The 13,816-nt window shown below is 42.7% G+C and overlaps 1 protein-coding gene across 2 annotated transcripts in view; it reads left to right on the top strand.

The window, feature by feature from the left end:
* Positions 1-13,816, top strand: part of PLXNC1 (plexin C1) — a 145,011-nt gene that overhangs the window by 65,151 nt on the left and 66,044 nt on the right. For both annotated transcript variants that reach the window (XM_082418863.1, XM_082418864.1), the window contains exons 7-9: positions 1,459-1,546; positions 3,568-3,670; positions 3,811-3,912. In XM_082418863.1, coding sequence (XP_082274989.1) covers positions 1,459-1,546; positions 3,568-3,670; positions 3,811-3,912 — 293 coding nt within the window. The remainder of the gene's footprint in view (positions 1-1,458; positions 1,547-3,567; positions 3,671-3,810; positions 3,913-13,816) is intronic.

The following is a 13,816-nucleotide window of genomic DNA, read 5'->3' as shown; positions in this document are numbered from 1 at the left end:
GTGTCTGTTCAAATGCTCTTGCTGAGAGGTCACGCCAGCCCTCCAAACCTTCTTGTCTTTGGAACAGAGGATTATCATTTCACATATACCCACTTTATGTGAGCAGAATTTTATGTGACATCCTGGCTTTCAGAATGAATGTTCCTGCTAAAGAGAAGCCCCTTAAAGTAAGGGTTCTCAGGCTTTTGGAATCACATACTAATAATATTTCAGTTGAAAAATTAGGGGTGCCAACAAAGTTAGGCCAACTTCTTAATTTGTCAAGGAAAGACTTTTCATTCTAAAAGCATCATCTGCTCTCCCCGTTAATTCATAAAAGGAAGAAGATATTAATACCAAAATTGGTGACAATGAAAATATCACAGAGTAGCACTGGTCCCTGGCCACAATAGGATTTGAAAGGCACTGCTCCAGGCTACCGCACCCAAACCTGGCTATACACAGTCAGTACATGGGGAGATTACAGACACAGATTCCGGACATCCCCCAGCCCTGCTGAGTCAGAATATCTAGGAGTATGGCCCTGGAATCTATATTTTCATCAATTTCTCAAGTGATTCTGATACACAACCAGATTTAGGGATCACCTAGGGTAGAGTATGTAAGTTAAAGAGGTACAGGAAATATGCCATTTCTCTCATGCTGATTTAGCAGAGTTTTTATCTTATTACTTTATTCTTTGGGGGTTTTCTAACCCATGGGTAGGTTTTCAAAAGCAAATAAGAAAACCTTCATCATAGATTTGGCAACAGTTGACTCCAGGAAGATCATGGGTCCCAGCCCATGGGAACCACACTTTGGAGTTTGTTAGGTAAATATCCGTTGTGTGGATTTTTCTGAAGGTGCAGGATTTCTTCTCTAACATCCTGGTTGTCATGTTCTAGGCAGTTCTTGCTCGGTGACTTGTTTTATTCTTATGCTGTGGCCAATTACAAGCTGAGATAGTGATCCCAGGGAGAGTATGAGCTGTAAATGGGCTGTGAAATGGCTTTTTCTTAGTGATTATCCATGGGAGGCCTGGAACGCGAGGTGGGCCCGGGTCTGTTTGGAGGCTTGTGCTGTGCGCTTTGGCTGCCTGACGTGAATGGCCCCCCGGGAAGGAGCCACATGCTGATTGAAATGTTAGCGAACAGCTGGCACACCCCACCCTCTTTGTGGAGGAGGCAAAAAATATTTATTTTTGGGGGACTTCCCTGGTGGTCCAGTGGTTGGGACTCTGTGCTCCCAATGCGGGGGGCCCGGGTTTGATCCCTGGTCGGGGAACTAGATCCCACATGCCGCAACTATAAAAAGATCCTGCATGCCTCAACAAAGATCCTGAGTGCTGGCAACTGAGCCCTGGCGCAGCCAAAGAAACAAATAAATGTTTTAAAAAAAAAATAATTTTTTGCATTTACAGCTTTCCTTGATGATAGCAGGGCTCCACCGTCAATGACTTCTTTTCCCCCTTTGCTCCAGATGTTTTAGTTGTCAACGTGACGTTCTCCTTCAGTTCCTGGAGTGTGTCAAGAAGATTCAACTTTACCAACTGCTCATCATTAAGAGAGTAAGATTTTATTTAAAATGTGAATATTCTCTCATTGGTTTTAATGTATTTATTTGCTTTACTCTTCGATTTCCTAAAGACCTCTTTTGTGGAGGAGAACTTTCCAAGGTGCCTTTTGGAGCATGGCCTAACGGGAGCCAGGAGAGCCCCTGAGCTAATAAGCTGACTTGTTCAAGCCCTGCCAAGTGAGGAGGAGCAGTGAAGAGGCAAACAGCTGTGCTTGGGTGTATTTTACCCACAGGGAAATACATTCCTCCAACCAAGAGGTGGCCTTGAAGTATTAGGCGAAGGGGTGCTGCTAGGTTCTCCCCTCTTCAGAATGGCTTTGGGAATTTGAGTCAAGGAAGAGAGTCTGAGCATGAGATAAGGGGAAGTCACAGTCAAGGAGAAGCACAAGAGGAAGTCTCTGTCATCAAAAGAACATGTTAATTGTGACCCACGTTTTTGTACCGCGTTTGGCCCTGTTGAGCTACGTACCCCCCTGAGTTAGGACCACACCTCACTCCTTGCTTCTAAAACAGACAGAAGACAGAGGAAATATGTTTCCCAGATTCCTGGTTTTCCAGCTGCAAGATGGGATGGATGTTCCCATGGAAACAATGGGAAGCTGTATTATTAGTGATTCTATAGCTCTTTCAGTGGTTTGCTTGACCAACTGTGTGAGTACCAAACGTGGATTTCTTTGGGTCTGGTCTGGGAACCATAGTTTCTTCAGGGTAAAGGCATTCGAACTCGAAGCTGAGTTGGGAGGCTACCCTACAGCTATATGAACAGGAGCCGCTGGACTTCACCTTTACCACCGCGGCACTTTGAAAGAGGGATTGAATTCAGTGATTTCTAACAAACAGAATGAATTCAGGGAGGAAAAACACCAAACTTGATACAGAGAGCCTCAGAAGTCCGTGAAAATGGGGTAAAAAAGAAAAAGGGGGAGAGTTAAATAGACCTCTGTAGCTCAAGGAGAGTTTAAACAGAGCACAGCTCCTGCACCCACACTTGTAAGGCCTGGTGAGAGGAAGTGCCATGCCCCAGGTCCACAGCTAGGTAATTAAGAACCAGACCTCAGACCCACAGCTCCCCAGAGGGGGAGTACCCTTTCCTTGGGTACCTACTTCCCCTTCGAAAAGCACTTAGTAAAGTCATCGCACTTGAGGGGTAGCGATAGGAGTGCAAGTCACAAACCTGCTTCTAGCGCACTTCGGTGGCGGGTGAACCCTTAGGTGAGTCTGTGCTTTCTTCTCCCACCGAAACGGCAATTTCTGTAGGTCAGAGTCTCAGGATGCCTTGGCATTTCTGGAAGAATACATGAAATGCACATGTGTCCCCTCTTCCTGATCTAGTCCTCTCACTGTCCCCGGGCTGAGGCTTCCTTTTGCCTCCTTTGGCTACGTTTCCAAACCCACCTCGATTTCCATTTTTATTGTTCTTGCTTTAACACTGATTATCCTATTAAGTGCTTTTCAAGTCTTCCGCTGTTATCCATGCATGGTTATTTGATTAGTAGACACAGTTCTTCCTTAATTTGATTAAAAAGCAAACACTGGCACCCTGTTTTCTCTGCTCGCCAGGTAGCACTTTTAGTTTCCCGTCTTCCAGGCATTTGGCAGTGTTTCTGCTCCAGTGAGTAAGGGTGGGTTTATGGGGGGCTGGGGGAGATCAGTCTCCAGAGGGAAACTTACCTGAAGGTAGACAAATAGCAGAACTGGATTCAGAGACAGATTCAGTGGGTTCCTGTTATCTACTGACATACCAGGTGACCCCAGCTTCAGGTTTCCATGGTAACCCCCCAGCAAGTGTAATGATGGTCCATCAGCCCCGAGGGCTGCCCAGAGCAGGGCATAAAGTGAGTACTATATCCCCAGCCCCAAAGGACTGTCCTCTCTCCCCTGGGTGCATCACAGTCTATCCAGGGATTTTTTTTCTTCTTTTAAATGCTCGCATGCAGCATCACAGAGGGAAATTCTAGGATATGAACGTTTTCCTAAAAATGCGGGAATTAAGTTGGTTTTCTGTGTTGCCAGATGCCCAGTATGTATTGGAACTGGCTGTGCTTGGTGTAAAAGTGAGAGAAAATGTATCCATCCCTTCACAGCTTGTGACCCTTCTGATTACAAGAGGAACCAGGTAAGATGACATTTTCAGTATTACAGGGTTTAACCAAAAATAAATATTTGTGACCACCTAGCCCCAGCCTGTCTTTTGCCTTTATTTCAAACTTTGAATTTCCACCCGTTCGGATGTTGAAGGGATATTCTTCATTTCAGGACCTCTGTCCAGTGGCTTTTGAGAAATGGGCCCCACCCAAGACAGCAGGAGGAGGAAGATTCACGGAGAAGACAAGTAACAGAACCACCCAGGGCTTGCAGGTCAGACCCTGTTTTCATATCGATAATGGGAAAATCCCCCTTTGAATGGCAATAACATCTCCTGCTACTTTGGGTTCCTTTTAAAAATTCCCTATTTTACTTTCTACCCAAATTCCCTTTTTTACCTTTGGTTTTTAACCAAGTTGCATTTAATTGGCTCAATACATCAGAAGCTGCACACTCACATAAAAGAAATTAAAAATCTGTAATTATGAAAAATGAAAGCCCGGTAAAGGTAAAATTTTAAATCTGACTTCGTGGCTCTCAGGGAGAGTTAGAAGGACGTATAGAGCACACAGCACTGAGGGGATTTCAATGTTTAACCACATGTTATGATTGCATTTTGGGGGGGGGGTGCGGGGTATGTGAGGGCTAGGCGTGTCTATGCAAAATATATAAACGAATCTCTTTGGATTATTTTTCTTTGCAGAGATGATCTAAGCAGTAGTCAATAGTGTCAAAACAAAGAGTTGTGTCTATGTAACAAATATACATTTCTCTTCACTTTTCAAAACAGATTTTCATGGAAAAATACTTTCCATGAAATTTCTTTGGAAATTCCTCTTATTTTCTTCACAGTAAATCACCAAGCTCAACTGACAGACATGTTTGAAAAGAGAGAACATGACCATGTAAACATTTCTGGGTCGATGCATTTAGTACGCAAATGCTGACTTCATTCATTTGATGGAAGTTAATTGAGCATCTACTATGTGGTGAAAAACAAAAAAGGACAAGTTCTTGTTCTCATTAACCTTGGGTCTAGTGGGAGCAGACAAATTAAAAACAGTAACGTGTTTTGTTCTTAAGGGCTCAGTTTTCTATTTCTTGGCTAATCTGTGGCTTTGACGTATCCATTTGCTGCTACTTAAGGTCAACTGCCAATATAAATAAGTAGCACATTTTTAATCACTACCAAAAAGTTAAGAGTAACTTTAGGTGAATTTAGTAACAAGCAACGGGAATGTGAATCAAAATGGATTATGAAGTTAATTAAAGGCATTAGAAAAGCTTGGTGTGCCAATATCTTCAGACTTTTAAAGTCTTTGAGGTTTTATTAAGTGATGAGCCACATTTCTCTTCCCATTGGTTTATGAAACTAAGGCATAGTGACAGGTGTTTGAATCAAAAAGGCAGTGGCTTTTTTTTAAAAAAAAAATTAAACTTCTCTTTTGTTGTTGTTTCAGTTGTTTTTTAAAAATTTTGGTAAAATACACATAACATAAAATTTACCACATTTAAGTGTACAGTTCAGTAGAGTTAAGTATTCACATTGTTGAGCAACCATCACCACCATCCATCTTCAGAACATCTTGCAAAACTGAAACCTTGTACCCATTAAACAATAACTTCTCACTTTCTCTTCTCCCAGCCCCTGGCAGCTACCATTCTACTGTCTGTCTCTGAATTTGACTACTCTAGGTACCTCAGATAAGTGGAATCAAACAGGATTTGTCTTTTTTGTGACTGGCTTATTTCACTTAACATAATGTCTTCAAGGTTCATCCATATTGTAGCATGGGTCAGAATGTCCTTTAAGGCTGAATAATGTTCCATTGTTTGTATATATTACATTTGTTTATCCAGTCATCCATTGATGGACACTTGAGTCGCATCCAGCTTTTGGCTATTGTAACTCGTGCTGCTATAAACAGGTGTGTACAAACACCTCTTCAAGACCCTGTTTCAGTTCTTTTGGGTAGGTACCCAGAAGTGGAGTTGCTGGATCATATGGTAATACTATTTTTAATTTTTTGAGGAACACCATTCTGTTTTCCTTATCGCTCTGCCATTTTACATTCCCACCAACAGCGTATGAGCGTTCCACATTCTTGCCAGCACTTTGCTGTTTTCGTTTTTTTATAGTATCCGTCTTAAATGGGTATAAGGTGGTATTCTGTTGTGGTTTTGATTTGCATTTCCCTACTGATTAGTGATATTGAGACTCTTTTCGTGTGCTTATTGGCCATTTGTGTGCCTTCTATGGAGAAATGTCTATTCAAGCGTTTTGTCCATTTTATAATCAGGTTTTTTTGTTGTTGAATTGTAGGAGGTCTTTATATATTTTAGATATCAACCTCATATCAGATATATGATTTGCAAATATTTTCTCCTATTCTGTAAGCTGCCTTTTCACTCTGTTGATTGTATCCTTTGATGCAGAGAGGTTTTTAATTTTGTTGAAGTGCAGTTTATCTATTTTTTTATTTTCTTGCCTGTGCTTTGGGTGTCATATCCAAGAAATCATTGCCAAATCCAATGTCATAAAGCTCTTATTCTAAGAGTTTTATAGTTTTAATCCTTATATTTAGGTCTTTGATCCATTCTGAGTTAATTTTCGTATACGGTGTAAGGTAAAGATCCAACTTCATTTCTGTGTGGATATCCAGTTTTCCCAAGACCGTTTGTTGAAAAAAACAGTCCTTTCCCCCATTAAATATTCTTGGCACCCTTATCAAAAATCATTTGACTATATATGCAACAGTTTATTTCTATGCTATATATCCTATTCCATTGGTCTATATGTCTGTTCTATTTTGTAATAAGACACTGTTTTGTAATAAGTTTTGAAATCAGAAAGTGTGAGTCCTTCAACTTTGTTCTTCTTTTTCATGATTGTTTTGGAAGAAAAATAATTTATTTTGAGGTAATTGTAGATTCACATGTAGTTGTGAGAAAATAATACAGAGGGATCTCATATATCTTTTACCCAGTTTCCCCCAATAGTAACATCTTGCAAAACAATAGCACAATATCACAACCAGGATATTGACAGTGACCACAGTCAAGATACAGAACAGCCCTTGTCACCTCAAGTCTCCCCCACGTTGCCTGTCTATAGTCACACCCACTTCCTCCCTCCCACTCTCTATTTCTGACCCCTGGCTACCACTAATCTATTCTCCATTTCTATAATTTTATCATGTCAAGGACTTTATACAAATGGTAACATCCAGAGGTACCCTTTGGGGATTGGCCTTTTTTTTTTTAAGAGACTTTTTTTTTTTTAAATTTATTTATTTATTTATGGCTGTGTTGGGTCTTCGTTTCTGTGCGAGGGCTTTCTCTAGTTGTGGCAAGTGGGGGCCACTCTTCATCGCAGTGCGCAGGCCTCTCACTATCGCGGCCTCTCTTGTTGCGGAGCACAGGCTCCAGACGCGCAGGCTCAGTAATTGTGGCTCACGGGCCCAGTCGCTCCGCGGCATGTGGGATCTTCCCGGACCAGGGCTTGAACCCGTGTCCCCTGCATTGGCAGGCAGATTCTCAACCACTGCGCCACCAGGGAAGCCCTGGGGATTGGCCTTTTTAACTCAACATAATTCTCTGGAAATTCATCCAGTTCTTTTTTTTTTTTTTTTTAAATTTATTTATTTTATTTTTGGCTGTGTTGGGTCTTCGTTGCTATGCATGGACTTTTTCTGGTTGTGGCGAGCAGGGGCTACTCTTTGTTGCGGTGCGCGGGCTTCTCATTGCGGTGGCTTCTCTTGTTGCGGAGCACGGGCTCTAGGCACGCGGGCTTCGGTAGTTGTGGCTTGCGGGCTCAGTAGTTGTGGCTCACGGGCTCTACAGCGCAGGCTCAGTAGTTGTGGCGCACGGGCTTAGTTGCTCTGTGGCATGTGGGATCTTCCCTGACCAGGGCTTGAACCCGTGTCCTCTGCACTGGCAGGAGGATTCTTAACCACTGCGCCACCAGGGAAGCCCCATCCAGTTCTTTTATGCATCAATAGTGTCTTCCTTTCTATCGCTAAGTCGTGGTTCAGACAACGACTTTTTACATTTTTATTTTAAAGGAAAAAATAAGGTCACAGCATCCTGGTTTCCTGTATTGTGTCTTACTGAACCTTTTGACTTTTGACACTATGTGGTTAAAAGAACTAGGGTCACCAAGGGAGCAGGAGGAGGCTGGTAATAAAGCCCAGACCTGTCTTCAGTGCTTCTCTGTGAATGACCTTTGTAGAAAGACATCTTTTATTTTTAATTAATTTTTATTGGAGTATAGTTGATTTACAATGTTGTGTTAGTTTCTGCTGTACAGCAAAGTGAATCAGTTATACATATACTTATATCCACTCTTTTTAAAATTCTTTTCCCATATAGGTCATTACAGAGTATTGAGTAGAGTTCCCTGTGCTGTACAGAAGGTCCTTATTTTATATTGGGTTGGCCAAAAAGTTTGTTCGGGTTTTTCTGTAACATCTTACAGAAAACAAAACCTGAACGAACTTTTTGGCCAACCCAGTATATAGTCGTGTGTACATGTCAATCCCAATCTCCCAATTCACCCCCCCTCCCCCGCTTTCCCCATTGGTAACCATAGGTTTGTTTTCTACATCTGTGACTCTATTTCTGTTTTGGAAATAGGTTCATTTGTACCATTTTTTAAGATTCCACATATAAGCAATATCATATTGGAGAAAGACATCGTGTTGATACTGAAATGTTTTCTTTAAATACATGACTCAGTTGAGAAACTCAATTTTGGTTAATAGGGAGTGGAGTAGTATTTGTCGCGGGAGGGATTTCTCATGCTTTGTGAGACACTGCTGTCTTTTCATTATCATGCGGAATGTGTAAATCCAAGTTTCCAGTTTGGTTCTCATGCTGGCCTTGAATGAAGCACTGAGCACTCTATTCCTAGCAGAGAAGCATCGAGGGCTTTCATTCAGTGCATCTTCCACGTCACATACATATTGAGTGCTTCCTATGTGCCAGGCATGGGGACATGGAATGTGAATGGTACAGACACAGTCTTAGGCTTCCTGATGCTGAGCTAGGGTTGATTCTCTTTGCAGGTGTTTATCAAGCACCTAGTAGATACCAATACACCGAGCTCCATGGATACCATGAGGGGGGGCACATATCTTGTCCTCAGTCTCAAGAATCTTATATGTACATGAGCACATAGATAAGAATACAAGATAAAAAAATATTAACCTAGGGAAGGTACCAGGCAGTATACAAACCCAGAAAACCTTTCTGTGCCTGGGGCCTTGTCTTAGTCATTCCTGATTATTTAAGCCCAGTGCCTGGCAGGTAAAAGCACTTCATCAGTGTGGTTGGATAAGTCTTTGATTGATGGATGGATTGATTGACACAAGGTGGCATTTCAGCCAGTAGTTGAGGGAAGAGACACGTGGAGACAGAGGAGTGGGTCTTCTAAGCAGAGGGGCTAGCACTGCAAAAGCATAGTGGGTCACCAGAAAATTCCAGGGTACCCATTACGGGAGGCCCTAAGTGATTCGATTTGGCTGGAGTAGAAGGATGCAGGAAATTATGGGATGAAACAAGATTGAAATGACCCTGGAGCCTGCATCTCTAGAGCCTTACATTGTGTTCTTCAGCAGCAGTACAGTGCTCTTCAAGACATTTTTTTTAATGCATGAATTTGCTCATCCATGGATGTGGTATTTATGAGAGAGGGTTCCTGGCTCAATCCCTGTTATGCCCTGTTGCCCTCACACTGTTTCATGACCCTATGACCCATCGCTTGACCGTGACCTAAAAGCACGTATTGTCATGTACCAGGGGGCTGCGTTAGGAAAAGCATCACCAGAACAGGGAAAATAACTCAAAAATCTACGTTTGCCCTTTGGATGGGAAGTATTTTCAGCTGTAAGGGCCAGTCTCTGTCAGAGACGGTTGGCCCTGTCGCCCTGCCCTAACCTCTTTTCCTTCCTTTTCTTAACAATCTTATATCTGGTGCCTCCACCTGCTGAGAGAAGAGGGGGCTGCTCTCCTTTCCTGTTGTCAAGGAAAGGTTGTGGAGATCTGTGATATGATGTTGTTCTAATATCTGTTATGCTTATCGCTGCCGGGTAGAAATACACCACACAAAACCATGTCCTCCTGCTCTCGGAGAATTCATATTCTTTCTCTTCCTTGTGACTTCTCTTCTCTTCCTCCATCACTTTTGATGTGCATTTTAACTTCTCACAGGCCATCCAAATCACCTCTTTCAGGGTCCTTACCTTGAAAATGAAATCGACTTTATTATGTACCTTGTTGAGTAGCTTCTGTGGCCTAGCACTGTGCTGGGTGCCGTGGGGTTCACTGCCAATTGCTCCTTTATTCACTCATTCGTTCATTCATTCATTCATTCAAAAAGTGTTTATTAAATACCTACTATGTGCTGGGCAGGTAGGCAAAGTGTGTGCCCTTGTGGAGTTTACGTTGTAGAACTTATAATATTTTAAAGGAAGTAAGATTCATTTCATGAAGCATCTGAGTGTGCACAACAGAAAAAGTTATGCACAGGAATGCCAGAATGCGCTAAATTGAGTAGTGGTGACCCATATTTGTGCAGCCTATGCTATATCCTGAGCTCAAAGTGCCTCTTTATTTGAGCCTCACAATGGACCTATTTTCCCCATTTGATAGACAAATGTTGGCTTGCACAGGGTCAGTAGGTAGTAAATGATAGACATGAGATTTGAACCCAAGCAATCTGACTCCAGGGCCCACAGCTTTAACCACTGCTCTACATTGTGTGACCTCAATGTAGTATTGATGATAGAAGTCAGTCTGGAAGGGACGCCTTCTCTTGGCATTAGGCTGGCACGGCCTGCCCCATCCATGGCCTGGGCAGGCTGTCAGGGGAGTGCATTAGCATCGAAGCCTTGGGACGAGGCGGGTAGGCTGGGGCACAGTCAGAGTGAAGGAGTTGGACCCAGGCAAGGCTGGCATCTTTTCCAAGACAGGGAGAGCAGAAGAGGCTTCAGATGGGAAACTGAGGCCTTCAGGAGAGGGGAGCGGCAAGTGTCTCACGGTGAAGTTGAAACACAGCAAGGGGGTGGGGTTTGAGTGGTGGGGTCTCTGCTAGAGGGGAGACGCTGCCCTCCCTGGTCACAGAGTCCCGGGCACCCCGTCCGGGTCTGAGGAGCCCCATTCGGGAAGGTCAGTGACCAAGAGTAACTACTTTATAAACTGGCCTCGGCAGCCTTGCCTTCAAGTCCCCCAGGTCACAGAAGCAAGCCTTAACCTCTCTGCACAGGGCCTTGGTCTGTCACCTTCTTAGAAGTCTCCAGGTCCATCTCAGTTGGCATTCTAACTGTTGACAATTCCTGGGACCAAGTTACATCCCAGTGTCTCCCAAGGACCTGTCCCAGGGGCCCCCATGAAGGTGCATTCACCTGGGGGCCGAGCAGTGGATGGACACAACCTTTTCGTTCTATTTAATGCTTTCATTTTTCTTTGGCGGGATTGTATTTTGCTGTTTTCTTTCCACGTCTCACTTCCTTTTACACTTTACCATCTCCACTGCTGGTTACCACTCTTCTCAATTTATACATTTCATTAATATATTACTTCCATCCTTTTCGGTCATTAATAAAGATGTTAAATAATTCTGAACCAAATACCCCTGTAGGGCCCTACAGGACACTTTCCTTTAATTAGTTGTGCTACCTTTCATCTCTCTAATGTCCTTTGGTTTCAGATTTCCAGCTGGTTTTGAATTCATGTGACTTTTTATCTGGTCCCGTTTGAGCTAATTTCACAAGTGAAAATCTGAGAGATGTTTTACTGAGTGTTGATTCAGGTCCAGGGCTATAGAGAGCTTTGCTATATTCAGATTTTTTTAAAAAACAGATTAAGAGAGTACAATTTGGTCTTAATAAACTAAGCCTTCCTAATGTACCTCTTTCCAATATTCTTTTCAATCATCGTGGTAGTTTCTCCATTAATGTCATGGTAATTTGAATTGTGTTGACGTCAGACTTCACAAAAAGTGCTCTTACTGTCAGGAGTAATCCTCTTAGACCTTTCCAAAGATAACTAGTTCTTAGTGGTTGTGCTATTTCCAGTGTCTTATAATGACTTTGTTTTTAAAAAATAAATAAATAAATAAATAAAAATAACTGGCTATTCTGGAATTACCTAGTTAGCCAGTTTCTAATGTGCTTTTATATACCAAATAGGGAGTGATTTAAACTTGTGAGCAACCAGAGCTCATAGTATTTTATGAAATAATTTTAAATTGTGCAGCCGTTTAAAAATAACTCTTAAGCCTTTAAAATGTAACTGACAGGAAGTGGACTATTCTGAGGTTAATTGCTGGGCAACCCAGGGTGATAAGGGTTACAGCCAATGGTATTTTGATTTGATAAATGGAAATCCTTGGACATAGGATGAGGGAGGAATTTTACTGTAGGGCTGTAAGGAATTATCTCTTTGCATCAAGCTAGATTATGTTTTTAAATTAACCCCTTGTATGTGTCAGCTTATGGGACCTGCTACTTCATTTCGGGTTGTGAATTAATTCTTGATTAAAATATAGAAATAGATCTAAAGTGTTGCGTGTGTGGAGAGATCATTCTTGGCCTTTTGTCTGTAATAGATTTTTAAAGGATATTTATCAGTAAAAATAGAAAATGTTTTATTTCTAAGACTTGTTGTAGCCATGTAGTACAGCCATATAGGAACCCTGTCGTTTTTTTTTTTTTTTTTCCTTGTATACCTGCGCTGTTTATTTAATGAGATCCCCTTGGTAGCTCTTTAACGCACTATTTAAGATTAAAAGAGGTTCTCCAAGCAAGCAAAGGACAACTAATCTGACCCTCTTTGCAAGCAGACAAGAAGCATCTGCTTTCATGAGATAGGCCAGGGCTGGATTCCATCCTAGACAGCCGATGGAAACTTCTCGAAACAATAAGGTTTTAAAACCAAATCCTTTTGAAGTAGCTGTCTCTACCCAAGGGGAAATAAAAAGTTAATGAGGCGTGGGGCTTCCCTGGTGGTGCAGTGGGTAGGAATCCGCCTGCCAATGCAGGGGACACAGGTTCGAGCCCTGGTCCCGGAAGATCCCACATGCCGCAGAGCAACTAAGCCCGTGTGCCACAACTAACTGAGCCTGGGCTCTAGAGCCTGCGAGCCACAACTACTGAGCCCACGTGCCACAAATACTGAAGCCCACATGCCTAGAGCCCGTGCTCCGCAACAAGAGAAGCCACCGCAATGAGAAGCCTGCACACCTCAACAAAGAGTAGCCCCCGCTCGCAGCAACTAGAGAAAGCCCACGTGCAGCAACAAAGACCCAACACAGCCAAAAATAAATAAGTTAAATAAATAAATTTATTTTAAAACAGTTAATGAGGGCTTCCCTGGTGGCGCAGTGGTTGAGAATCTGCCTGCTAATGCAGGGGACACGGGTTCAAGCCCTGGTCTGGGAAGATCCCACATGCCACGGAGCAACTAAGCCCGTGAGCCACGACTACTGAGCCTGCGCGTCTGGAGCCTGTGCTCCGCAACAAGAGAGGCCGCGACAGTGAGAGGCCCGCGCACCGCGATGAAGAGTGGCCCCCGCTCGCCGCAACTAGAGAAAGCCCTCGCACAGAAACGAAGACCCAACACAGCCAAAAATAAATAAGTTAATTAATAAAAAAAGTGACATTCTTTAGAAAAAAAAAAAAAAAAACAGTTAATGAGATGACCTGGCGGGTCCTCTGATGGTATTTGTAGAGCCGTTTAAGGAGCAAAATATAATCCCCTTTAGAAAATCTGTTTTAGGTTAGTTACAAGGCTCTCTTTAGCCTCTCATGAGAGCAAAGAAATAACATTTACTGGGCATGTTTGAGATTTTGCTTGAGCAGACATCAACAGTCTAAGAAGTGAGAAGGGCTATCTTCAAAGAAACCTGAGAATCATAGCTGACTTGGATATAAATGTGAGTCTGCATTGAGGTTTAACATAAAGCTTCTTGCCTCCCTAAGAAGACAGTGGATCCTCTAGTGCAGGGGATGGCAAGATTTTTTTCTTCAAAGAGCCAGACAGTTAATATTTTAGGCTTTGCAAACCACATGATCTCCGTCTCAGAGACTCAGCTCTGCCGTTGTAGTGCAAAAGCAGTGACAGACAGTGCATAAATGATGGGCGTGGCTCTGTTCCAAAAAAACTTTATTTATGGACA

The sequence above is a fragment of the Balaenoptera physalus genome (assembly GCF_965194825.1).
Source record: "Balaenoptera physalus genome assembly, chromosome: 13".
NCBI lineage: Eukaryota > Metazoa > Chordata > Mammalia > Artiodactyla > Balaenopteridae > Balaenoptera > Balaenoptera physalus.
The sequence above is the reverse complement of the archived record's forward strand: the minus strand, read 5'-3'. Positions and strand labels throughout refer to the sequence as shown.